The sequence below is a fragment of the Protomyctophum parallelum genome (assembly GCF_964188405.1).
Source record: "Protomyctophum parallelum genome assembly, chromosome: 11".
Lineage (NCBI taxonomy): Eukaryota > Metazoa > Chordata > Actinopteri > Myctophiformes > Myctophidae > Protomyctophum > Protomyctophum parallelum.
The window spans coordinates 13914139-13940878 of record NC_139707.1 but is presented as its reverse complement, the minus strand read 5'-3'; the positions used below and the strand labels follow the sequence as shown (position 1 = coordinate 13940878).

The 26740-nt window shown below is 42.0% G+C and overlaps 2 protein-coding genes across 2 annotated transcripts; both read right to left on the bottom strand.

The window, feature by feature from the left end:
* Positions 1–9822: 9822 nt before the first annotated feature.
* Positions 9823–24778, bottom strand: cops8 (COP9 signalosome subunit 8). Its single transcript, XM_083777105.1, has 7 exons — positions 24657–24778; positions 21286–21356; positions 20698–20746; positions 20198–20330; positions 12836–12943; positions 12018–12080; positions 9823–10514 (listed from the first exon to the last, which is right to left on the bottom strand). Exons 1-7 carry the CDS (start codon positions 24726–24728, stop codon positions 10435–10437), a joined length of 576 nt encoding a protein of 191 aa, XP_083633231.1. The 5' UTR covers positions 24729–24778; the 3' UTR covers positions 9823–10434.
* trim63b (tripartite motif containing 63b) lies at positions 16052–17715 on the bottom strand. The gene has a single exon (XM_083777103.1). It carries the CDS (start codon positions 17548–17550, stop codon positions 16504–16506), a length of 1047 nt encoding a protein of 348 aa, XP_083633229.1. The 5' UTR covers positions 17551–17715; the 3' UTR covers positions 16052–16503.
* Positions 24779–26740: the final 1962 nt, after the last annotated feature.

Sequence of the window (26740 nt, the reverse complement as noted above, 5' to 3'; positions counted from 1 at the left end):
ATGCATGCATTAGGATATTTCTATCATGCGCGATTGGGGCTGCTCACTCGGCAGCCTTCTACTCGAAGTGCAACGGTTGTGAGCTTGTAGATCGGCTCTCGCGGACTCGCGCTGCATGTTAAAAAACAAACTCACAATTATAATAAGAACATAGGCTTATCTGCATTCTGCACTGTACGAATCCAACATTGTTTAGTGTAGTAATGCCTGCAGTAGGCGGCAGGCCTATTGAAATTGTTTTGTTACGGAGCTCCTTGAGTCAGTTGACTGTCGGTCGGTGTGTGTGTGTGTGTGTGTGCAGGCTGTGTGTGTGTGTGTGTGGGGGGGGGGGGCAGATTCACATTGGAAAATGAATAGGGCTATATAGCCCTATATACAAAATAGAAGACCACATTAGCCTAATGAATGGCATCAGCGTGTTTGAAAGCCAGCTCACCTCCACTCGCGCTTGTTCACAAACATGACGGACAGACTTTATAATGTATATTGATATTGATCACATGCATGGATGCCACACACAGAATAGTTTAACTCACTGGATAAACTCACTGGATTATAATTTCTTCAGACAAGAGGATCCCAGGCCTATATAGGCCTATAATTATTCACTTATTCACTATAGGCTACTGTTCTTTATCGCGCAAACAGTGTCGAGGGCCCATGCCCCCCTCCCTCTTTCTCTCTCTCTCTCTCTCTCTCAAAAGACAACTTTTGCATTGACATATATCCGATATTTTAAATATCAGATATGTTTTACCTCTGCAAAGGTGTGAGTGAGCACCCGCCTTGGTCCCGAACTTAATTAAATAAATAATAATTATATTGCTTCAGCGGAGCACGCACCGTTGTAAGCATGGAAATCTTTTTATTTCCTTTGGTGTCCTTTGATGGATTGATGTCAGTTTGTACATATATAGTAGCCTACAGTGGTAATATACAATGGTGCAGTCTGCGGCTGCAAAGCCTTTTTTCTTTTTTTGACAGACGGATCTCAAACTGCTGTCTGCTGAGTCATGCTTGAAGCCTTTTATGGTACGATATGGGGCGTGGATCAATGCAGATGAGGTTGTCGGGTGCTTTTCCGATCACTTTGCACCCGCTTCATTCATAATGACATACACCTGCGATACGCCTGCGAACCTGTGGTACACACCACTCTCTGAATAACACGTCATCTCAACGTAGTTTGATCGGACGGATAAATACGATATCTGTTTCCGCCACAGTGTAACGGTGGCGTATTTCTTTTTTTTTTTAAGATATTTTTTTGCGGCTTACGCCTTTTATTGATTTTTGAAGGGACAGACAGTAGGCTGACAGGAAACGGGAGAGAGATGGGGGGATGACATGCAGTAAAGGCCGTGTCGGGCTCGGGAGTCGAACCCGCGGCACACTGCGACTGGATTACCAGTCAGGTGCCCAGACCGTTACGCCACGGCCTGGGCGGCGTATTTCTTTTTAATGAATTAGGACCATAGAGTGCAAGTGGATGCACGCGCATCTTCAAAATGGCCACGGCCACTGTCCCACTTACACTTACACTAACGATTCGATCCGATCAAAACATGGATTAAAGAATATAAATCCTAGAAAACATAGGCTACGGTTCTGGCGGGCTGCCATACAAAAGTAATTCTACGCTTACTACATTTCTAGCGGGCTCCGTGTTAATGCAAATGGAACACAACCACCCTAAAGACTAAGCATTGTGTATATTCCTGCACTATACCTGCATCGAGTGACCTGGGTACATAGAATTTGATCTATTGAAGATTCTGACCTTCAAATGTACATAATTTTTTTATTGATTGTATTGCTGTATTGTTGTATTGTTCTTTCTGCTTTGGCAATGTAAACGTATGTTTTCTCATGCCAATAAAGCCCTTTGAATTGAATTGATAGAACCACCACAATCCATTAACTCTTGACACTGGAGAGCTTCTCTTACTGGTGGCCATGGTGGTGTTCCTGAGCATGGGGAGAGGAGAGGTGCCAGTAATGTTACATGAAACCGTGCAAGACATCATTCTGAAATGGAGTCACTTACATAATAGCATGCAGCAGAGTTATGTAATGGAAACGGAACCTGCAGCAACGCTACTGATTCAACCAGCAGACCACATGGAACACACCTGGGTCTAACTCAGAACATCAGGACCTGTCCTCACCATCTTGTCTCTCCTAAATCAGAAGGCCTACAAATGTTTTTATTCACAACACAACAATCAATAAAATATGCAAATGAAGGACATTTGGCTAAATAGAACAAGATGATAAACATCCTGGATCGTCAGCCCTCGGAGTTTCCACAATGGTTTCCAAAACATTTTCATATTTTATATTTTGAGGCGGAAACCATTTGAAAATATTTCACCCCCATAAGAGAAGATTTGTTGCTTTACTGCCATACTGTGAGCATATTTTCAGCAATTGTTGTAGCCCTGCAGTATATGGGCTAAGTATGACCAGATCATCTGCGTACATAAGATGATTGATGACACCTTCCCCAACAATACAACCTGTTTTACAGTCATTTAGCTGCCTAGATAGGTCATCCATATACACATTAAATAGGAATGGGGATAAAATCCCACCTTGACGGACCCCATTGCCCACGTGAAATGGGGTGGAGACAGCATTATCCCATTTTACCTGGAACGTTGGCTGGGCATACCAATAAATAAGAATCCTGACTATGTAGTTGGGGACACTTCTAGCAATAAGTTTCCTAAATACCACGTCCACAACCAATAGTAAGGGAAACGTAGTGTATAAATCAAACTCATGGGTTTATAGCAGTTGTTCTCAAGGTGGGGCTTGAGGACCCCCAGTGGTCCTTGAAGTATCTCCAGGGGGTCGATAGCAAAATTAGATATTTGTAATAACAGCATCAAATATGATGAAATTGAGATGTAACTTGCCTGTTCTACCCTTAAAGTCACAGTTAATTTGATGGACGGTTCTCAAGATATGCTAGTAAGAACAGACGAATGAACGAACGAACGAACAGACAGACAGACAGACAGACAGACAGACAGACAGACAGACAAGTATCCAAAGGTCACTTTGTATACTATATGAAACATGTCATACATGTCATCATGGTCTATGTATGGTTTCCTCTGCTGCCTCAAATATCCACAGAATTCTTATGATGGAAATATAATACAACAGTGCAATGACTTGGTTTAACCCTGTGATGGACGACCATTTCATTATAGTGCTCATAGTATTTTCATATGAATGGATGTGCACAACATGTACTGAATAAAGCATTTCTGAATATCGAAGATCTAAACATCTTTAAAGTCAGTTTATTTTCAATCCAACAGTAACATTTTAGATATCTGGTACATGAGTAATAACACTTACTACAAACTGCCACTAAAAATGGCAAAATTCGATTGGACGAGCAAACTCTGAAATAGGTCTCTATTAGCATGTGGAGTGTCTGAGTCACAGCCAGTGGGACACTTCATTAGAATAAATCAAAATGCTCCTTTTAGCCAGTCAGTAAACAGCAAACTGTCACACTAGCTGCAAATGTACACCCTATCATCATCATCATAATTCATTAACCAGTAAGTCGCCTGAGGGCAAGAAGCGATCTCGCCCTAAAGGGCGAGGTCGCGTGCACACATCCATCTGGGTGACAGCAGACTGCAGGGCAAGCGCTGGTATATAACCTACAGTATAACAAATTCATGAATTGATTAAATAAAAAATTACAATATGGCTGCACCAAAAGGAGCCAATAATCAATTTAAAGATTACGCAATTAAAAGCCAGCAGGCTTATCTCCAATATGGTCCTCTGACTCTGGAAGCTTATGTACCCTAATTCGCATTCAAATATGGAGTTTTAATTTATCTGTACAAATGTTTGGCAAAGGATTTAACTGAGTCAGATTCTATTTTCACCAAGACCTTGAGGGGAGGGGATGGTCTTGCCGTCTTTTGGAAAAGAGTAATGTAACATATATACAAGTCTTGTCAGTTTGAACTTTGTTAAATTCTTTACAGCAGCAATGGTTCTTCGCAGTAGGATGCCATTTGTTTTTGGCTTTGTTGCAGTTTGATCCGATTTTCATGAAACACAGACTTTCTCAATATCCAAAATATGGAAAGAGCAGCCATTCACCCAAACGCTCCTTGCTGCTACTCTTTGACTTGTTGGCGACAGTCAATTGTGGGCAATTGTTTGCTCACTCAATTACCTTGGCAAATGACGAAGAAGTCTCAATGGTGAACTTAAGACCTCACCTCGACATCAGGACATGTGGCAGATCTGCTGGTGGGGATAATGACCCATTCACCATCTTGGCAGTCAGGGATGCCACTCACTGCCAACAGTCTCCTAGGGGGACAGCTGAAGTTTTAACAGTGAATTAGGAAATCTTCTGGACCGAGAATGAGACGACACGGAACCCAGAGCTTTTTATCTGAGAACTCTTTACAGAGGTCACATGACACAGAAAAACAGCTGCAAACAAAAGTGTATCTAATGCTCCACTCCCATGAGAATGAGGTTGCAACATGCACTGTGTTGGCAGGGTGAGGTGCTGATGTGTGTCTGGAAGTGATGTATATCCAAAAGTGTTAATGTGAAGCAAACACATGCTGTCTTTTTGTTCCACTCCACAGTTTAGAAAATTACTAAAACAGTTTGTTGTTAAATGTTTGGTCAGGGAAATGGAGGCTGCTAAATGGGTAGCCGATGACCTTTACAGACTATTAGGATATGACCTGAAATAAGATTTTGAAAACGTTCACCGATAGTTGCTGAAAATATATTTAAATATTTAAAACTAGCTTTTTGTCTAATTAATAGCCTACCCTTTGATCTGTGTTCATATTGTGCTTATTTGCTCCATAAAGAATGACTACATGATGAGAATAGCTGTTTGCTGCCCGTTATGATCAAAGTACACAGACTTCAACGATCCACACTGACACAAATCCTCCCAACAAGACCCAAACGCTCCCTCATAGAATACTTTACAAATGTACACTTTTAACTCTCAACTCAGAAATACTTACCGGTAATTATATGCAGCATGTGGCCATTGTAAACGTCACATTTTACTGCAGCCCGTCTGCTGCAATGCTGTAAATTTCACATTTACAGCCATGAGAGGAGAAGACACCCACAGTACCGTACATTATTACAATTTGGGTGGGTAGGCTTACATCAGGGTCTATTTTAATGAACGGTGAGGATTTCACTGTGTAGCTGCATAACTATCCATCAATTATAAAGTGTAATGACATGTAAAGAATTATGCACTGGCCCTCAATGCTGAGACATTTCAACGCCCAGGTGATTCAAACTGGATCATAATTTTACCTACATACGACAATACTAGAAGACAATACAGAAGGCAAAGCTCTGTGTCTACCGAGCATTGGCGAGCAATCTCCGTTCCTACTCTCACCTATGGTCATGACCGAAAGAATAAGCTCGCGAACACAAGCGGCCGAAATGAGTTTCGTTCGACGGGTGGCTGGCATCTCCCTTAGAGATAGGGTGAGAAGTTCAGTCACGTGAGAGAGACTCAGAGTCGCTGCTTCTTTGCTTGGAAAGGAGCCAGCTTAGGTGGTTCTGGCATCTGGTTAGGATGCCTCTCGGGCGCCTAGGGAGGACCTCGATGCACGTCCCACTGGAAGGAGATCCCGGGGCAAACCATGAAGGCGCAGTTGGAGGAATCACATGATCGACACACTGCGGCCGTGGAACGCCTCAGGATCCCCCAGGAGGAAGTTACTAATGTTGCTCTCGAGAGGGAAGTCTGGAGCTCTCGGGTGGAGCTGTTGCCCCCGCGACCCGACTACAGATAAGCGGTTGAAGATGGATGGATGGATGGACGACAATACTACTGAAGACTTCTCTCTACCCTACCACCCCCCCCCCCACACACCTTTCAGCAGTTCCACCCTCTCTTTTCCCAGACTCCCTCCCCCATCTTTCTCTCTCTCATCAGCCTCTTCTCATCCCCTCTCCCACATCCTCTTGGAGTGTCCTCCTCCCGTCTCATGTGGATGACTCACCGTCCCACATGGAAACACTTTGACCCCGAGACCAGAAAGAGGGCTTTACTGCTCTTAATGAAAATAACTACAAATATCCTCTCTTTCTCATGATCTCTCGCACACGCACGCACGCACGCACACACACACACGCACACACACACACACACACACACACACACACACACACACACACACACACACACACACACACACACACACACACACACACACACACACACACACACACACACACACACACTCTTTCTGGCATTGACCATTGCATTTTGGGTGATAACTTTATAAACTTCTATGATGCTTTTTAGGTAATGTGCAGTAAATTAAGTCAGGTAGTCTATTCCCAAGTGAAGGACTGACCCCTACTGGCCATACTGACCAATAGCATTTTCTTATCACAGTTTCACTTCACACATTTCCCCCCTTCAGTCAACCATTGTGTTTTTGAGGTTCTCTCATTTATTTAAAAAACACTCAAATTGTAATTAAAGTGACTGACTTTTGAATGGCGAGTAACCTCTATAGATTTGCAGTTTATTAGCATGGCATGGCCAGGCTACATCACAGATATTTGTTTATTTTAGCTGTGGCTGATTTGGTTTCTAGACTAGAGGTCTAGGCTGCAGGCATTAAGCTTAACCACCAGAGCCATTATAGCAGCATTATATTTAGTTAGAAAATATCTACAAAACAATTGTATGAATTTTGTTCAGAAGAGCACAGAGGTAGGCTACAACACTACAGTTGTCATAGCAGTGAATGTAAAGCACATTTAATTTAATTACCTTTAGTGGTGAAGAATGTTAATAGGCGCTGGCATAAATGAGTCATCATAAATGAAAAACGTAACTAAATAAACTAAAACAAGTGGGGTTACATCACTTGGCTGAGGTGCTGGGTAGGAAAAGATCAAGAAGAAAAATAATAAACCAATGTCATTAAATTACATTGTAGCAGGTTAGTGTGCAGGTTTATTACCGTTCTTCATGAAACCACCAGGGACCTTGCAGTCTGTGATGCAAGGCAGAACTCACCTCTGACCCTTGGAAAAAGTGACCTCATCAAAAAGGCCCTGTGGTTAGGTGTGCGTGTGGCGAATAGGGGACTACAAAGATCACTGAACAAAATCAACACTCATGTTACAGTAACAGCCTACAGTACTTGTACTGTAGTTAGGCCTAGTTATTTTAGTAAACAGGGAGGCTACTTGTGTTGTCGTTTCCCTTCCTCCCAATATAACATGACTTCCAGAAAAAACTCACAATGGTCTATTCCTGAAGTCTGCCAGCCTCTGACCTCTGTCTTCAACATCAAAGCTTCTCCAGCTGGTTCTCAACATTCCTCTGACATTCTCAATATATCTCCCACCGCTGGTAGACCTTTGCTGGCTTCACACTCGTATCATATTACTCAATATTACAGGTCTGATAAGAAGTCTTAAGTGGCCCTATAAAGAATGATTTAGTATTTGCCAACTCTGTGACATTTCTGAGGAATTACTCTTTCCTTCATTGTCTCCACCAGGCCAAAGGCATGGCCGAGACTATAAATTCACCCCAGACCTGCATGGTAATGGCTGAGTCATGTTGACTCGAGTGTGATTTTTATAGTTTTTTTTAATATTTAACTTAAAAATGTGAAAATAACATTTCACTTAAATTATCCAAAGAGCAAACAACCAAGGAAAATACACAAACTAAAACTAAAACGAAAAATGTTTGTCGACCTCCTTTTCACTGACGAAAACTAAATGAAAACTAAGCTATGATGACTAAAACTAAGACTAAACTAGACTACAATGTTAGGGACTAGTAGACAAGAGATCCAGTATAAGTCATTTTACACTTACATTTTACACGATCTACAAGCTCAACGCGACACGTTGTGTAAAAACAGTCATTACGACAGCATCAAGGCCCACCAAAATACATTTTAGTCGACTAAATCAACTGTAGATTTAGTCGACTAAAATCGTATATTTAGTCGACTAAAATCGTATATTTAGTCGACTAAACCTAGACTAACACTATAACATTCCAGGTGACTAAAATGTGACTGAAACTATATTAAAACTATTGAAGAGACTATGACTAAAACTAAAATCTGCTGCCAAAAACAACACTGATCCAAATGCATGTTGTCTGCAACAACATGTACAAATGTACGGTAGTGCTTTCTCCCTCCCAGGTATGAGAACATTGTGGGTGCCTCTAAGTTTAGCAGTAAATCACTAAAAGGGGTCAGATTGAGTTACCTTCTCTCGCTCACAGCCATGTGGACCATCAGCAGTATTCATGCCAGGACATGTGCTGGTGTGTAACACGTGTTTGTATACACAGAATGCACACAATGACATAGTACTGCTATATATGTTACAACCAGATAAACCATAGGGTAGGGATAGGGCTATGCATTTAAGTCCATCTGCAACTGAAATGAAAGTCAGGTCAGTCAGGGGCGTCACAACCTGTTCTTAATAGAAAATCATTATGGGGTCCACAAAGGCGTGGCTTCCTTGTGAATCTCTGACATCATATTGTTGAAATCAGTCTTGCCCAGATATGATCCAAACAGCAACAGACGGGTGGATGTGAGATTATAAATTCACAAATAATAATAAATTAAAGTTGTCATTAATAAGATTGTAAAAAAAATGAAAAAACCCCTAGTGAAACAAAATCTCTCTCTCTGGTGATTGACTTCCTTGACCAAATTTTGGGGACATATGGATATATACGCATTATATACATATGCACAATATACTGTATATCCCAAAAATACATGAATGACTTGTGACACAGGTTGCCATGGCTTCACTAGACTGGACTTCAAATTAAATCCATGGGTCCGTGTGAAACCTTCAAGGAGAAGCAAAGCAAAACGTTTGGTGCCATTAACGACTTCCTTGCAGCATCTTAAACATGTGGCGGGATGTCCTTGTTGTTTGCATGATCAAAACAAATGAAATGTCAGCTGCTTCCTTCTTTATAGCAGCATCAAGTCAAAACTGTGGATCAAATAAATCCTACAGAGTTGTGTTTCTAATTCTTTTGAACAGGAGAAGAGTTGGCAGGCATATTGGACTGAGCACATGGTAGCCAGACAATAGGCCTTAAACTGATTTTACATTTTCACGGCTTGCCTACTGTGCGTTTCCATTACATAATGCATATCTTCAATGTCGGGCAGAAACCTTGTAGGCCCATCGCCACCAATCTCTCTACCAATGGTAACACTATACCCTACAGTATAGGTGTATGTTAACATCCATTTTAACAGCCCTACTGTATATATACTGACTAAATAGCAGTGGAGAGTGGTGGAAAAGTACTATATTTTTTTTACTCAAGTAAAAGTATCAATACTGCAATGTAGAAAAAAAAGTCTAGAATTTCAAATTTGCTCGACTAAAAGTATTGGTATCAAAATATACTGAAGTACCAACAGTATGCAGTATTCAGAATGTCCCATTTCTCAAGTTTAAAAATGCACATTACAGATTTTGAAAATAGCATCTGATCTACAAGCTCGCAATGTGCCGCTGAGCTTGTAGATGGGCTATTTTCAAATGGCCGAAATGTAGGTCTGACGTTAATGTATGTTTTGTAATAACCAGTAAGATGCCCTGAGGACGAGGTTGCATGTTTTCAAGAGTACAAGTACAAGAGTAAGCAGGATTCAGAATGAATTCAGACCTTCCTAACATCTTGAAGCGATCTGCAGCGAATTCTAACAGATGAAAATAAAGTATACTTCTGAAGAAGAGACGAATTCTGAATTACAAACATCAAAATATTTATTCATCAGTCGAAACATAAAAGTTCAAACGCCTAACATCTAAAGATGGGAGAAGTTACTAGAAAGTTTGAGGCCAACAAGTGAACCAACTCTCATGCAGCGGCACTGCATGCACTGCATGGGACTCTGATGTATCGTATTCAGCACTTCCACCTGGCGATGCGTGCAAAGACGTCTGTCACCTGAACAGATTACAATTGTCTTTTTTTGTTTTAGTTCTATATGGCTCTATATTCTATATGGAGAATATGTACTGACCACCACATAAGACAGAAATGAGAATTCAATATCCTATGACATCTGTGTCTAGTCTGAGCTTGGATCCAATACTGGACATACAATCAGCTAGGAAAAAATAAAACAAAAAAAATAAAAAGGGAGAATAAGAAGGTACGGTCAAACTGAAGCAGGTCTATCATTCTGTAAATATAAATAGGCGAGTCAAGTTGACAAAAGCATGCCCCAAAATACATATTTGCGCATGTACTTGTATGAGCGTGTTCTGCATGCGTATCTTATCCAAGAGGGGGATCCTGGTGACCCTGATGAGGGTCTCCTCCTGGCCGAAGAGGATGGAGGAGGTGGGGTTCAATCAATTCTCCAGGAAAGCCACGTAGTCAGTGAGTCTGGCCAACTGCTGCTCATTTGGAACCAGCGAGACCGGGGGCGGATCTGTTGAAAGAGAACGTTTGTTGGAGATGAAGAAACAGGGAGAGGTTAGAGGAAAAGCTTGAGAGAGAGGTGTCCTTCGTCTTTGTCTCTTTTAAAGGACAACTAAAGGTTTTTTTCAACCAAGGTTCATGTTTTAGGTTGTTATTAGAGAAAGTAAAAGATGAGTGTTAAATGTTTTTTCATTTGCTGCTTTCTTTCGTTTTAGTGATTTTAGCTATTTTTACAGGGGGGGGCGGGGGCATTCGAATATGGGGCTAAATATGTATTTTTTTTTACAAAATGTTATAGCAATTTATTATTTTATTATTTACTATAGTCCTACTAGACCTCAGGAAATTACATCTGGCCACAAAAAGATCACAGGATCTACTGAATGTGAAGGGTGACAAACTGACATGCTGAGCCATACAGCACAGTATGACAACCCCCTATAGTACCCCCTTCACATTCAGTAGATCCTGTGATCTTTTGTGACCAGATGTAACTCTCCAATATCGAATGTTGGGCATTGGACCCAAAAATATGGCACCAGTCATAGGAAAGGATTGGGAAAAGTATTGGGCAACTTAGAATGTCGGTTCAGTGAACTTTGACCGGCTGTCAACAAAGAAGCACATGTTTGACCCCACTCGTCAAGCTCTCCTTCTACAGTTTTCTTTCAGTGAGCTGAACCACCCCAACTTCAGTTAAGCAAAAGACACACCTACAAATCGATTTCCATGCGCGTCACTCCCAGCACCTACAAATCTTAAGACTAGATGCATCATTTATACGTTTTAGACACCTAGTGTGACCGTGCACAAATTGGAACCTCTCCATGGTTTTGAGAGGTCTTAATTTCTGACTTAACCAATCATCTTGTTTGCAATATTAACGCTTCTAAAGAACAAGAGAGATCAGACTTGACAGTGTGAGGTTGTAATGGAACATTATACCTCTCGGTTTTGGGGGGAAATGGAAGGCGGGGCTTTTCAGATTAAAATCTGCCCATCTGCTTGGCACTCTATCACCTTTATTCTGAAGAACCCTGGCACCACTTTTTGATGATATTTTTTTGGCGTTTTTTTTTAGGGTACAGACAGGAAAGGGGGAGATATATGGGAAGTGACAAAGGCCATCGGCCTCTGGAGTCGAACCCGCAGCACGCCGACCGGCTGGCTTGGCAGCCTAGGTGTCCAGACGGTTGAGCTAACCGTCCGGGCCGGCACATGCATGTCTGCACTCTGCACAGTAAAATCCTTTATATGAAGAGTGTAGAAATGGAACCAAATGGGAATGTAAAATTAACACTGGGGATTAGATAGTGATGGATGGGACATCCTGCCAGTGGAGCTGGACCAAAGAAGAGAAAAGCAAAGACGTGTGAAAAGACTGATTGAGTTTGAATCTGCCCTCCACGCTTGGACCGCACACGTGTGCTACAGGTGTGTGTGTGTGTGTGTGTGCATGTGGGGGGAGTTGGTTTGATGAGATGAGGTGGGAAAGAGCGACAGTGCCACCTACCTGGTTTCTGGGGCATTACCATCCTAGTTGCAGGGTCTGCCTGCCAACCCTGACTCACCACACCTAGAGGGAGGGGGGGGAAAGAGAGAGAGCGAGAGCGAGAGAGAGAGAGAGAGAGAGAGACACACACAATAATGATACTCAGTAAAGAGACAGAAAGAGATATAGAGAATATCAGTTATTAAATTAGGGAGATGGAGTCATTGGCTAAAACAATACTGATAAACATCGTCCCCCTGATCATAAAATGTATTGTATAAAGACAAACAAAAGAGTCACGCACACCAACTAGCTCCAGTTTGAAGCACCATCTTTACAGTAGTGGGAGTGGTACTTTGAGCAAATAGCTCTTTCTAAGATGATATAAACCATGAAAATCTAAAATAGTTCAGAGCCTGATTTTACACTGTAAGATTTCCTGTGTAAATTCAACTCTGACAGGGGGGCTACACTGGGGACAGAACGTAACCATACCGCGGGCGGAACGGAAGCAGCTAGGTGGCTCCATCGACAATGTGTCTGTCCCACGGGGAGTTCCGTATTTACTGTTTTTTCCCTCTGAAGGCGATGTGAAGAGTTGCGTAACCCCCACGTACACGCGGAAAAATAGAGCACTTGGGCGGAGCTTACGCACCACCACCCGCGCTCGGTGTAGCCGGGTTCCATTGATTATAGTGGCAGCGTACCGTTGCGGACTCCGGCGGAAAATTCCACGCCCAGTGTAGCCCGGCCCTCAGAGTATACAAATGTACATTCTTAAACTTAAATGAACAAAGAGGACTTTTCTGTGTATGATGGATAAAAGTTAAAAGAGTCACCTTTGACAGCTTCCTCCACAGAGTAACCTACGAAGGCTGCAAAGTCATCTGCTGCTATGGAGGTGTAAGCCTGGGCCACCAGAGCGTATGCACGCTGACGTGTACTTTCTGTGATGCCAAAATGATACAATATACGTAGTTAAGCAAAGGTTAGACATGAAGCAATCAACACAATCAAGCTACCCTGGACTTTCAGAAGTAATTCAAAACAAATACAGCTAGTGTCCTCAGAGTTCCATATTCCAGGGGCTCACAATGTCCCAGGCTGTATGGCCTTTTATGGCCTTTCAGGCTTTCATGAATGCATACTTTCTGTGGAAGCAATGAGAACCTGCTGACTACAATTTATAAAGGGTCATTTTAAACATAATATTGGCTGGGTACTGGAGACCATGTGCCATGTGCTGATGAGTTACAAGAGTTAGATTTTAGATGGTGAGCGCAGCAGTACATGGTGGGTAAAAATAGAGTGTAAAGGTTTTAAGTAAGTAAGGTATTAAGACAGTATGACTGACTGAACGTGTCACATCATGGCACATATTAAGCCCATAGATGTGCTGATTTAGCCATTTATGAAAATTGGTGATCATCAACACAAAATAATACAAATCCACCTATAATGAATGACCAAAATAGGGATGTCATTCGCCAGGTTCTAGTGGTTACATTTATTTTGGTTTGTCATAGCTAGATGGATGAGAATTAACACTGGGTGCATACATCAGATTGTCATTCTGAATGTATTTCTGTACCACTGGGCTGAAAGTGAAAAACCTCCTATTAAGTAGAATGAATGCATGAAGAACATCATGCCAGCATTATACACTTGGGTGCTATGTGAAGCTAGCTGTACATTTTCTTCTGTAGGGATATGTTGATAGCATGTAGGGTAAGCATGGTATGCCTGTGATCTGTGTGTGTACTGTAGAGGTTAACATTGCATTCCTACAGTATCTCTCAGTTAAGATGCGAATGTATGTCTGCTCCACTCTTCACACTCACAGTACCGGTACATTGTTTATGAAAGCACGTAAATAAAGCACGTGGCACATACGAGACAGAAATACATGTTGAACATGTGTTAAGTTTTAACATCATATTCAAATTGCATGTCTGTTATGCCTCTGCCACTGACTGACCACTAGGAGACTATTATGTCTAGATAAGCAAGTCAGTACATGACCTTACTTACAGCTATTGTATATCATTGTAGTCTAACAGCTGACCGCATTATAACTGATACACTGACAATAAAATATACTTAATACATATGCTACGGGAATAAGCTACGAGTTGTACTCCATTAGTCATTAAACATTGAGCTGTCACTGTGCCACGTGCCAATGCACATTCCTTGTATGAAGGTCCAACTTGGCTATGATTTCATGTATTTGGTGAACTATCATACACCGTACTCTAAAACATTCACATCCAAAACAACATGGGATAAAAGGTTATGTGGGATGGATTCATTATATTCCATTCCTTTTTACGGTTGCCAGTTCTCTTCCATGTGCACCTGGTTCTGATGAACACGGTGCCCTCAACCACCCCATGCACTCACATGAGGTGTTCTGGGGTAAGAAAGACTATGTAGGCTGTCCATTCCAAGGCCCACCAAAGAGCAAGTCAAAATCTCAAAACACGCCTGTATCTGTGCAAAATAACCTCCATGACGTGTTGTCACTTACTCACTCTATAAAAGTTTGTTTTTATTTACTAATGCCAAATAAAAAGTGTCTATACAGTATATTGATATCAGTACCATGTTATTATTCATATTTTGTATTGTATGTAGTTGGATAATGGCATTATACAAGAGACAATTGCGCTGCCCGTGATACACAACGCTGTAAGTAAGTGCCAGACCATATCAGCCAACAGTGGACACATGCCATTAGTGGCCACGTAATTTTCGAACCGCCAAATGCAGCAGAGCGGGGATATGTGATCATAACGGCGAGCTGACACAACAGCTCTGTGTCGCTGGGACTTGTTTGTTGCTGCTCGGACAGCTATCATGTAAATACCTGAGAGGGTTATGGCCTGTCCTGCTTTACAGCCTAGCAACGGTTTGTGTGTGTACCAACAGCGACCCCCTCCTCCCCCCCAGCATTAGCAGCAGTAACAATAACAACAGGGATGAGAAAGGACAGCTGTGAGCGGGAAAAATGCAAGGGGATTTGTTAGGAGGATTTTCCCCCAGTTCTGCTGTCCAAAAGGCGCTTCCGGTTAACCCTGTACTTGTTTTTGCTTCTGTCTTAATGCTGAAATTGGTGGAAACCAAGGGAATGAAATATGTTCACTTTGCAGACTATGTGGAGACCTCATTTCCTCTGATTTTTCTTCTATTATTTTTTTTGTCCAACGTATGCTTCTGGTGGAGTTGCAGACGTGGTCTTTGGAGTCGGACACTAAAAATATTAATCATATAAACAGAAGGACTGCATCTCCGCCTTTAACAAATGTGCTTTCATAGATATTTTTTATGAGGTGGAGCACATCTCTACAGAATGAATACCTCTTTTACGTAATCAAACTCATTTTATGTAATCACACTAATAATGTACAGGAACTTTTTGTTTGTTTGTTAATACACCAATACACAATATTGCGCTATCGGCGTGATTTCACAGGTCTAATAGCTGCACTCACTGTACATTAAAAAGGAACGGGGACTTTTATGAAGTCATTATTCCAAAACTAAGCCAAGCAGGTCACCTCAGGTTTTTTTTTTGTAACTCGGTCCCTTGCCGGTGTATATTTTTACCACAGCCTCTTGACCGATAGGGTGCTATCAAGAGATGAGTCATGTGGCGCCTGGCCATGTGGCCGCCCCCCCGCTCCAATCTCTGGCCCACAACCTTCTGCTGCAGAGGAAGGCCAGTCCATGGTGGGGGCGGGGTAACCCCACCTGCCCTGCACAGACTGGTCTATTCCAGGGCTATCATTTCTCAGCCTCTCGCCATTTAAAAATAGACGCCGCTCTTCGCCAGCAAAGTCAAAGCACAGAGCATTTGGCAAGGACTTTAGATGTATTAAGTGAGGCCTTCTGCCAAGTAAGTGAAACACTGAGGTGTCTGCAAAAATATATTACATTGTCAGGTAAAGACTTAAGTTCAGCATAGTTCTGGGTTTGACCATGTTTTGGGTTTAAATAGATTACTTCACATTGCTTGGATGAGTTGAGGCCTGATAACAAAAACGTGAATCAAATTCAGACACCTTGTTTATTTTCAGCCTCCATTGAGGCCAGAGCTTGTTGATTTGTATAGTCAATGATTCAAGTGCACACGATAACTTCCAAGCATTAATTAAATTATAATAAATCATTTGTACAAACGAGAAGTCAACAAATAAATCACTAATCCCTTAAAGCTGTGTGTGAGGGGAAAAAGCAGTGTCTTACATCTTAGAAGACAGTCAATCTGCATCAATCTATAATTACAGTACATTAATACTACCAGACTAAATCTGGCATACAAGTACAAAAGTATAAAAAAGGTTAAGAAAGAGTGAGTACAAATGTGAAGTCAATTATTGCACTCAATGGTTAAAGCCCATTATAACTCGCTGTTACTTTCAATAACAAATTGCAACTCATGTCCCTGCCATAATAATAGCGGTTTAAGAACCTACAAAAGTACATTCATCATTTCAAAAAGTCATCACTCCTCCCCTTCACCCTCTGCATCCTCAAACTCATCATCATCAACAAGTCCAAAGTCCATTTTTGCAAGAACCCTTTCCACATGCTCCGTTGACAACGTGAAGTGGTCCATCTTCTCAAAACCTGGTTCTGGTCTCTCTTCACCCAGCGACCCCTTGGCAGCATCCTTGGTCTGTGAGATTAGGCCCTTGGATGCCAGCAGGAACTCTGCAGCGCTACTCTGCTCCAACGCCCTCACCGCTGTGTCGGTCAGCTCTGAGCTGGTTTGCAGACGCTCACCATAGCGTTGAGCCAGAGCCCGCAGGGCCGCCACCTTGTCGTCCTGCTCCTTTCCAACTTGTTCTAGCAGCAGGCCTTTGCGCTCTTCCAGCACCGCGTAGAGCAGGTCGAAACGTTCTCCGAGCTGTTGCTTGGCACGCTGGGCGTTCTCTTGCACCACCCGACAGGCATCTTCCATCTGGTTGAGCAGGGCCTGGAGACGGCCGTTGCTGGCCACCAGGGCATCAATAGCATTACTTAGTTCACCCTTCTGGGCCTGGTAAATACTAGCTAGAGGTGACACCTCGCAGTCCTTGTGCTGGCCAAACACCTTACACATGGAACATGTTGGCATCTGGCAGGTCACGCAGTAGATATTGATTCTTTCCTCCTCGTGTTCTGCGCACATGGGCTCATGGGATTCCTTGGGTTTCAGGGTGGGTTCTGTGCTTCCTCCGTTGTCCACATTACCCTCCTGCTGCTGCTTGTAGAGATCAATGATGTTCTCAACCAGGAGGTTGCGTTGCAGGCCGTGGACACCATGTCGATCCAGCACGACCTCGAAACGACAGGTAGGGCAACGGAACACGCCACCAGAGAAGCGGTAGGGGTTGCGCGAGTCGTAGAGGTCGCTGGCACAACTGCGGCAAAGATTGTGCTGGCAGGGCAAGATGACCACGGGTTTGGTGAACATCTCCAGACAGATGGGACAGCTCAGCTGCTTCTCCAAGCTCTCCATTGGGCTGGGAGGACGAACCACCGACCCTCCTGTCCTCTGGACGTCCATTATCTTGAAGCTAAAACAAAGGAAGCTCCTCTAAACTAAGAAACTAAAATGTTCTTTTCGTGTTCGCGTCCACAAGTCGGTAAAATATTCAAAAGCAAAGACAGAGACCTTGTCCTTCAGTGTCTGACTAACAACTGTGAGGTGGTGATATCTGTTCTGGCTAGCAGCTAGCGACCCCCCTGTCCTTTATAGCAGCCCTTCACAGACACTGATACCCGATATCTTTCTACCATCCAGGTCATATATTCCTCCCTGCTTGTTTGCCAGGGATCTTTTCGGGGAAACTGGCCCCCACCCCACCGGCTGCTGCATGTGTCACATGTCACAGTGTGAGCCATGTTCCCCTCTCGCAGTGACAGAAATCGGACAGAAGTCTCCTGGGGGAAGGTAAACACGAGGAACCCCATGTGCCTGTCCCAGGAGTTTGCAGGGGTAAACAGCATGTCCCTGTTAACACCCTTGTGATGCAGTTGTTGTGTCTACAATGATTACAACGTTACATCATGCCACTACAGGGAAACTTGAAGCCAAACTAGACGCATCGCATCCCATGTAAGATAGGGACTTGTTTGTCCAAAACTGATATTGTGAGCTGAATGGAAACCTGGCATCATAGTATTTTTGTCGTAATTGGGAAATGCATTACTAAGGGGTGGAATGTGGAAGGTCTTCTCGTTCCATTATTCATTATAAATTATCATTCATTTGTATACTGTACAGTATGTGCAGGGCGTTGCTGACAAAGAGCACTTGTGCTCAGCTACTACTACCCTGAGTAAATATTAGAAAGATATTAGAAAGAACCGATCATACCAGTGCACGCAATGGGAGAAGCCGATCAGACCACCCATATATTCACTCGTATACCAAAATTAGTTTTAAAATGCAATTAATGTGGGACAATTAATAAATTAATTACAATGTCTGAAATTAATTAGAGACATTTATCGAGTCCCAGCCCTAGTGTTTATTATAGCAATTCAACTATCAGTCCATATTTAAAACTTTAGATTGATTGAAAATCATAGCCAGCAAAAATTATAACTTTAGGTCATTTAATTCCTAATCTTTCCTCCATAACAAGCACTGGTGCTCTTATCATGAATAGTTTCATATTTTGTATTGTCATTTGTTGCACTGTTTGTTTGAGTGTTGAGTGTTGAATATTTAATTGGCTTGCCGCTACAATGGAAAGTGTTTTTAACCTATTGTATACTGCTGTAAAATATCAATAAAATATTCAAGTAAAAATAGTCTATCGATCAAAACTCAGTGGTCAGACTGTGCATAACAGCTCAATGTCAGGAACCACGACAGAGGGACAAGCTATTCTTAAACTCTTACAAAGCAAACATGTGATACTTGGTGACAAATAACGGGGGGTCAATGAGGGGTGATATACAGTATAGGGATAAATCTATATATCCAATTGATTCAATGGTCTTAAGGAACTATTTCTGAGCAAAAGAAAAAGAGAATCCCCCCACTGTACACTACAGATGTGATGACTGAGCGGAGATAGTTTTCCGTACACCGCACTGCTGTATTTTAGTGCCTTACAAAACAAAGTCAAACTGGCTGCCTTTAATTGCCCAACGTGTTTGTTTGCCCCAGCTGGGACACAACTTGAATGATGTCATGTGTTCAAGTGGAGCCCCCTGCTGAGTGTACAAAGATAACAGCAGTGCAAAGGAAAAATAAGGCCATTAAATACATTTTTCCAGCATGTTTTCTTAATAGAATTAATTTAATATTGGGAGAGAAACCTGATAGTTGTGAATTATGTTATCATGGAATATGCTTGTAATAAATAGAAAATACAAATACTTTTGACTTGAGTAGACAAATGACATGACATAACACAACTGTTACTAAAAGGTCTAAACTGCATTGAGACAACCCACACATTGCTAACTGAGAGGTAGATTGGACTAGCTGTGATGAAATGAGCTGATAAAACTTGCCTGAATTTAAAAGGACAATACATTGACGCAAAATCAACAGGACATCAAAATGGACAGTCAGTTGAAAATAAAAAGATCACTCCCATGTTCAACATTTAGGAACTTTGACCACACATCAACATTAGGAAAGAATGTCAATCACATGCCGCCCCCCCCCACACACACACACACACACACACACACACACACAAATGTGGCAAAAAATGTGTCTACAACATTCTGTGCTGTGATTGGCTGAGCTTTGCATAATGTTTGTGCCTGGCCTACTTAGAACGATGCAAGTTGGAAATGCAATAATGCATGCCCCACCCAGATATTATGTGTTGGAGCCTCTACAGCGGTGCTTGTTGGGCACTGGCCTACTTGGAACGATGCAAGTTGGTCCATCCCCACCCAGATATTATGCCTGTGTCCCTTTTATGCCCATATATGGACTTCTTTGTCAGGCATGCCCAAATATGGAGTCTATACAGAACAGACCAGCTCCATCCATATGGACACTGGGCAGGGGCACTGTCCAGACCCGGGCAGATTCCTTTTGGGACTGTTCTGGACAACCGTGGGTCCCACCGACTCGACACCGGGCACTGCACTCCCTGTGGGGGTGTGGAACGCGTGTGTCGTTGCATTTATAGTTAAGAGTTATTAAGTATAATCTAAAAAACACTTGATTCGTTCAGTACCTCGCAGGGCCTCCATGACCGGCTGGATGTTTTCAGACCACTGGAAAGCTGCAATCGACGTGTAGATGCCTGGGAAGTCTCGCTGCCAAATGCGTTGTCCAACAGCCCAAACGGCTGCTAACTCTGGGTTTGCCTGCATGTAACAAGAGCCACGAAAAGTCACGGTAATGCTTGTCATGAGGCAGCAACTCAACAAATTGTTTGTACAGTATGTGATCCTGCTGATCTATCCTGTATGTTTTCTTCAATTGAAATTGTGAATAATGTATGTAATGCCATTTTATTTTGTATTTGATGCAAATGTGGGGAAAAGTATTGAAGGTATAGTATTATGTATCGAAAATGTCTGAAGGATACAATACACGGTTGTTATTCTGAAACATTCAGTTTATTGATCAAGTTCCCTTGCCCTTTTATTGTTGAATCAGAAGTAGTGCACTTTTGTGATGGCTTTGAGCAATATTTCAGCAGAGCAGCTATGAGCAGATAAACCTTCTTACCGATTTTATTGCTTGAGGAATCCTCTTCCAGAGATACCTGGCATTATTCCTGTTGGAGCAGCAACAACAAAATGAGCATGTGTGTTAAGAAACAGAAAAACTTATGATACAACATAATTAACTGCAGTTATTTAATCCAAGTCAAAGGTGATAAATTAAATATGCCAGTGAGAGCATCTTTCATATTCATTTAAGTGGCAAAAACCCATTAATGACATACATTTAATGTAAAATACAAATCTGCAAGCTTTAGGCACAGTATAGCACAGTCACATCTTTACATTTCTGGTGTGATTTTATTCAAGACTAGAGCCTGCAATGAAAGTCTATTAACTACTATAGTGAGTAATCAAATGGAATCAATGGTTCTGTAAATAATTTGAACATTATTAGTGTGTGTAAGTGTAATTGTAAGTGGGTCACAGAAAATCAAAGATGGGCCCGGACGGCTGGCGTCTCCTTTCCCCATTTTCAGACAATAAAGGCAGAAAACCTTAAAATATCTTAAAAAAATCAAGTCAAAGATGTCTCAACTCTGAAGGTGCCACCACTAAAACTGAACAATCTGAAAATGAAGGGTCAACTTACATGTCATTTTGAACTAAATACAGAGAAAGCAACTGAGCGTAGACTTGAGGTGTTGCGATGCCTCCTGGTGCCTGTTAGAAATAAGAGCACTGGTTATACTGTAGGTAGCCACAATTTGCAACACTCAATTATTGAGTGGTGCTAGCCACTCCTATACACAGCTATGTGTGTCCGTATGTACAGTATGTCCCTGTGTCCATCAGAGTACGGAAATAACGTTTGTTGACCACCAAGTGTCACTATTGTGCAGCCTAACACACACACAGGCCAGGGAGGAGGGCTTGTACAGTACAGTACTACAGCATGAGTTTAGTACAGCACCACTCAGTTCAGATGGGTCTCATTTTTATAATGGGTTCAATCTAGAGTTGCAACATCCTCCATTGACAGCCCATTCATCCAAATAGAAAAGTCTGATCTGCTTGTATTAAACGGCGTTAAACTCACCAACATTGCAGCTGTAATGCCAGAATACTCTTTCAATCTGCAAAGCTGAGCTACTTTCTGTTAAGAAATTCCGTGCAGGTGATCATTTTTCTAAGTGTTGGAGTTTGGAAGCGATCGTTTTCATTAATTCATCATGCAAATTTGAAACAGGTGGTACGCAGGGCCATTCAGTGACTTCCGAAGAGCGCTTCAAAACTCCAACACTTAGAAAAATAATCACCTGCACGGAATGTCTTGACAGAAAGTAGCACATAACATGTATAGTTTTGAAACAAATGCTTTTTATGAAACAAACGCTTTGCAGATTGAAAGAGGATAATTCAAGCTTGCCTTACAGCTGCAATGCTGGTGAGTTTAACATAGTTTAAAACTAGCAGATCAGACTTTTCTATTTGGATGAATGGGCCTGTCAATGGAGGGGGTTGCAAGTTCTAGATTCAACCATTATAAAAATGTGTGTTGCAAATTGCGGCTAGGTTATAGGCTGAAGCTCTATCATAACCCAACTGAAAAATATAACAGACTTACAGTACAATTAAAAAGCCACTTTCACCAATTGGCTTTGCCAGTAAGCCACCAATTATAGGTTGATATTAGCCAAGGAGTTCCGGATATAATGATTCTGGTGTCTGAGGAGATGAATAGTCGAGTATATCATAGTATGGTTGTGTGTAACGTGTTTGCTTGTTCACACACACACTCTCTCTCTCTCTCTCTCCCCCCCCCCCTCTCTCGCACACACACACACACACACACACACACACACACACACACACACACACACACACACACACACACACACACACACACACACACACACACACACACACACACACACACACACACACACACACACACACACACACAACTCCACTCCACTGACACATGCCTCCTCTATTTGAGCGACCACATCAAACACGAGGTGGATGCTGGAAAATACTGCGGCATGGTCATGCTGGACCTCCAAAAGGCTTTTGACACCGTGAACCAATCCATATACTGGTTAACAAGCTTAAAGCTATTGGTTTTGATAGCACATCAGTGAGCTGGATGCAATCCTACCTGGAGGGGAGAGAACAGATGGTGGAGGTGAACGGAACACTGCCCCCCCCCCCCCCCCCCTCCCAGTGAGCTGTGGCGTCCCACAAGGAAGCATACTAGGGCCTTTACTGTTCCTAATATATGGTAACGACATGACATCAGCTTGTGACTGCAACTTGTTCCTGTTCGCAGATGACTCAGCACTGCTGGTTTCGGACAGGAACAAACTGCAGGTTGAAAAGACCCTCAGCTCTGAACTCGGTAGAATCTGCACCTGGCTCGCTGATAACAAACTATCCTTACACCTGGGAAAAACTAAATCCATTCTCTTCGGATCAAATGGTAATCTCAGCAAGGCAGATGGTTTCTTGGTTAGAGTGGGTGACAATATTATCACACGAAAAGATCAAATTACCTACCTAGGTTCCATCCTGGAGGCCAATTTTTCCGGTGATAAAATGGCCACCAACGTAATCAAAAAAGTCAATCAAAGAACAAGATTCCTTTACAGGATCTCCTCACTGGTCAACAAAAACACCTTGAAGACCTTAACAGGAGCCCTCGTACAAGGTTTCTTTGACTATGCATCCACGTCTTGGTACCACAGCACCTCAAAGGCCCTTAAAACAAGGCTCCAGACCTCCCCAAAACAAACTGGTCAGGCTCCTACTTGGCCTCACTCCCCGAACCCACCTCACCCCTGCCCACTTTGACAGGCTGGGATGGCTTAGGGTCGACGACAGAGTACAGCATCTTGCAATGGGTCTGGTCCACAAGATTCGATACACCACCAAGATACCCATGTACCTGTGTAAATACTTCCTTAATGTAAACGAAGTCCACACCCACAACACCAGAGGGAGTGCAACAAACCATGTACAACCCAGATTCGGCAAAAACAAGGACTAAATTATTTTCGCTCCTATGCCACCAAAATGTGGAACGCCCTACCAACAGTCATTAAGACATGTGAATCCCTTGACTCCTTCAAAACCGCTCTCAAAGGGCACCTACGGATGGCTGCAATTCGAAACTGGCCTCTGTAAAATCTGAATCCCCCTCCCCATTTCCCCTCACTGTATATGTATCTTTTCCCTTTTTGCTTCCTATATGATGAATTCCTGTTCTGTTCTTTAGCTACATAGAAGTGTCTATTTGTATGCCTCTAAATGTTTTGATGAATTGAACAATGTGGACCCTGTTGTAAACAAGTGTAATGCTTAATTGGGTCGTCCACTCACAGTTAACAGTCTTTGTATTGAGTTTGTGCTTGAAATGTACTGTAATTCTGCAAACTGTTAATAAATATTTCAATCAATCAATCACACACACACACACACACACACACACACACACACTTGTATGTCAATAAATGTTCTGATCAATTGAAAATGAAGGACCCTAATAGAAACAATTAAGCTGCTTTCTTGGATGGGTGTTTTAATACTCACACCGTATTGAACTGTGCTTTCCGTGCTTATTCTACTGTTAATAAAGTTTCCAATCAAGCCCCTAAATGTTGATATGTATATCACTTGGCTGACATAAACAACCTGTGTGGAGTGTGGACTTGACTGTCACAAGCATGTACGCGCTCCATTACTAATAACTATAAAGCTGGCGACAACAGCTCGTTAATTGGCACCAACAGCAGCTAAAACGATCCTTTATTACGAAGTGAGTGAACGTATTTATGGGGAAATATGACTCAATCCACTCCAGCATTAATAGCTTTAGCATTAATAGCTTTAGCATTGGATACCATCAAGCTAACACTGGCTAAAGCAACTGTCAATGAGTCAATATATAGTTTATAAACAACCTGACGAAAAGACAACACATCACCTTATTATTTATTTTGTAATAATATTAAAGTATCTGACCTCAAGTTCTTGTGCTTCACACTGTTCAAGTAGTTTATCATAATTCTCCTCCATAATCACAGCAGCCGGCATGTTGATGCACCAGCGTCAACCATTGGCCACACTAGCAGTAGCTGTAGCAGTGTCTTTTTGGCAAATTTTTTCCAGCAAGTATAAGACTTCTGGTGGATGGTCTCTTCAAAATAAGAGTATCCTCTAGAGTAAACTGAAACCATTGAAAAACTATTCATTTGCACATTGAAACTATAAATTAAGCATTTAAACGATGTTCTACAACACACATGATATGTCTTTGTAATAAAGAAATAAATGATAACATGAAAATATAGCTAAATGGATAAATGTTTCAACTGCAGTTCTGACATACGCAGTTAAGCACGCGTTTGGAGAGGCCTCCTCTACAACACTCTCACAGTCCACTCTCCACTAAAGCAGCAGAGCCTGGTGTAAAATAAAAACAAAAATGTGCCATTTCCACCTCTGCTGCTTAGTGGACTAAGTGGAGAGTGTGGTATTACCGTGTATCCCCCGAACGTGTGCATATTTCAGACCAGTTACTTGAGACAGAACCTTATCCACTACAGTCTGGAAATGGCACTTCTTAATTTACCTCTGTCCACACTTGACGGTCCTCCACTTTTTATTTTACACCTCTGCTGCTTAGCGGAGTGTGGTGTTGTAGAGGAGGCATCTCCGAACACAAGACAAGTTGAAGCAAAAAAAAACAATTTCGTCCAGAGTCCACTATAGTCTGGAAATGGCAAATTTCTAACTTTGAGTAGGGTTAGGGTTAGACCTAGAATGTCTGTGATCATTCATATAGGCTACTATATACTATAGCTAACTAGGTCAATACATTTATTCATTCATTATCCCGTATTTAACTAGGTTAAAATCTCTCTTTTTATGACAAAAGCTAATTATGATTAAGACAATATTTTAAAATTGTTCAAATTAAATCTATAGATAATTTAAATAAAATAAAATAAAATAAACGTAGTCCTACGTATACACAGGGGAGGATTATCCAACGGGCCTGTTGGGCCCGGGCCCCTGAGCTTGAGCGTCCGCGTGACTGCGAAGAGGCTCAAGCTCAGGGGCCCCCAAGGGGTAACAGTGAATAACAGTGACACACACGGTCCTTGTCACTGTTATTAACAATGGGCTCATTCATTTGTGTCAATAAAATAACTCCAAACTCCTAAACCATCATGATACGGTACATTACTGCAAGTGTTTAAACCCTCAGTTTCTCATTTATTTGGCTTAGTTTTTGGCTGTATATTATTTTTAAGCAATCCCTTGCTGTAAATTCTGAATATCGCAGGCCTATATGTCATAATTGTTATGCGTACACGTGTGCAGACAGTATGCGCCACGCTCCGGGGGGTGGTGGGGGGGGTGGTCCAGGGGCCCATCATTTCTAGATCCGCCTATGCCTATATATTATTAATGTGTGCCCATTTAATGGGCAGTAGGCCTACATATGAGTAGCCTACTCTAGTATACGCCATTTAAAAAGACTATTATACATCCTATGTATGCCATACATCATACATCCTATGTACAGGTTTAATGTTTGTTTTTAGTTCAATGTTTGTTTTAAAGGAAACTGCCCATAGATCCGAAGTCCCGTTAGTCCGAACATGCACTGCTCCCGTGCTTGCGGTTAGGTTTAGGTTTGCTCCCGTGCTTGCGGTTAGGTTTAGGTTAGGGTTAGAGATAGGGATAGTAATTTCGGAACAATGAACCTTCTGACTAATGACACGGCACCGTTTTAAAAACACCATTGACAATAAAGATAATGTAATGTTTGTTTTGTCTCAATGTTTGTTTTACATCATCATGTTGTAAGATGATATAAAGAGCGACCCTCACTTCACACAGGTGTGATTTTTAAAATAAATGTATGACTTTAAAAAACATTTATTACCTGGCTCTTATTCTGACTTTGAAGGCCTTATATTTGCTAGCGCACCACCAGAAAGTAAACAGGAAATGTTATATTTGCTCGATGGACGGAGCTGCAACTCTCGCCTACAACAAAGATTGTCTATATACGAAGATATACGAACTCCATTGGA

Excerpts from the sequence above, each read along its gene's own strand:
- trim63b (XM_083777103.1), bottom strand. The coding sequence starts at position 17,550 with ATGGACGTCCAGAGGACAGGAGGGTCGGTGGTTCGTCCTCCCAGCCCA.
- cops8 (XM_083777105.1), bottom strand. The coding sequence starts at position 24,728 with ATGCCGGCTGCTGTGATTATGGAGGAGAATTATGATAAACTACTTGAA. Across the intron at positions 12,944-20,197 it reads GGTCATGGAGGCCCTGCGAG|AAAGTACACGTCAGCGTGCA; the intron begins GTACTGAACGAA and ends TTGGCATCACAG. Across the intron at positions 12,081-12,835 it reads TGTGGAGGAAGCTGTCAAAG|GTGTGGTGAGTCAGGGTTGG; the intron begins GTGACTCTTTTA and ends CCCTCCCTCTAG.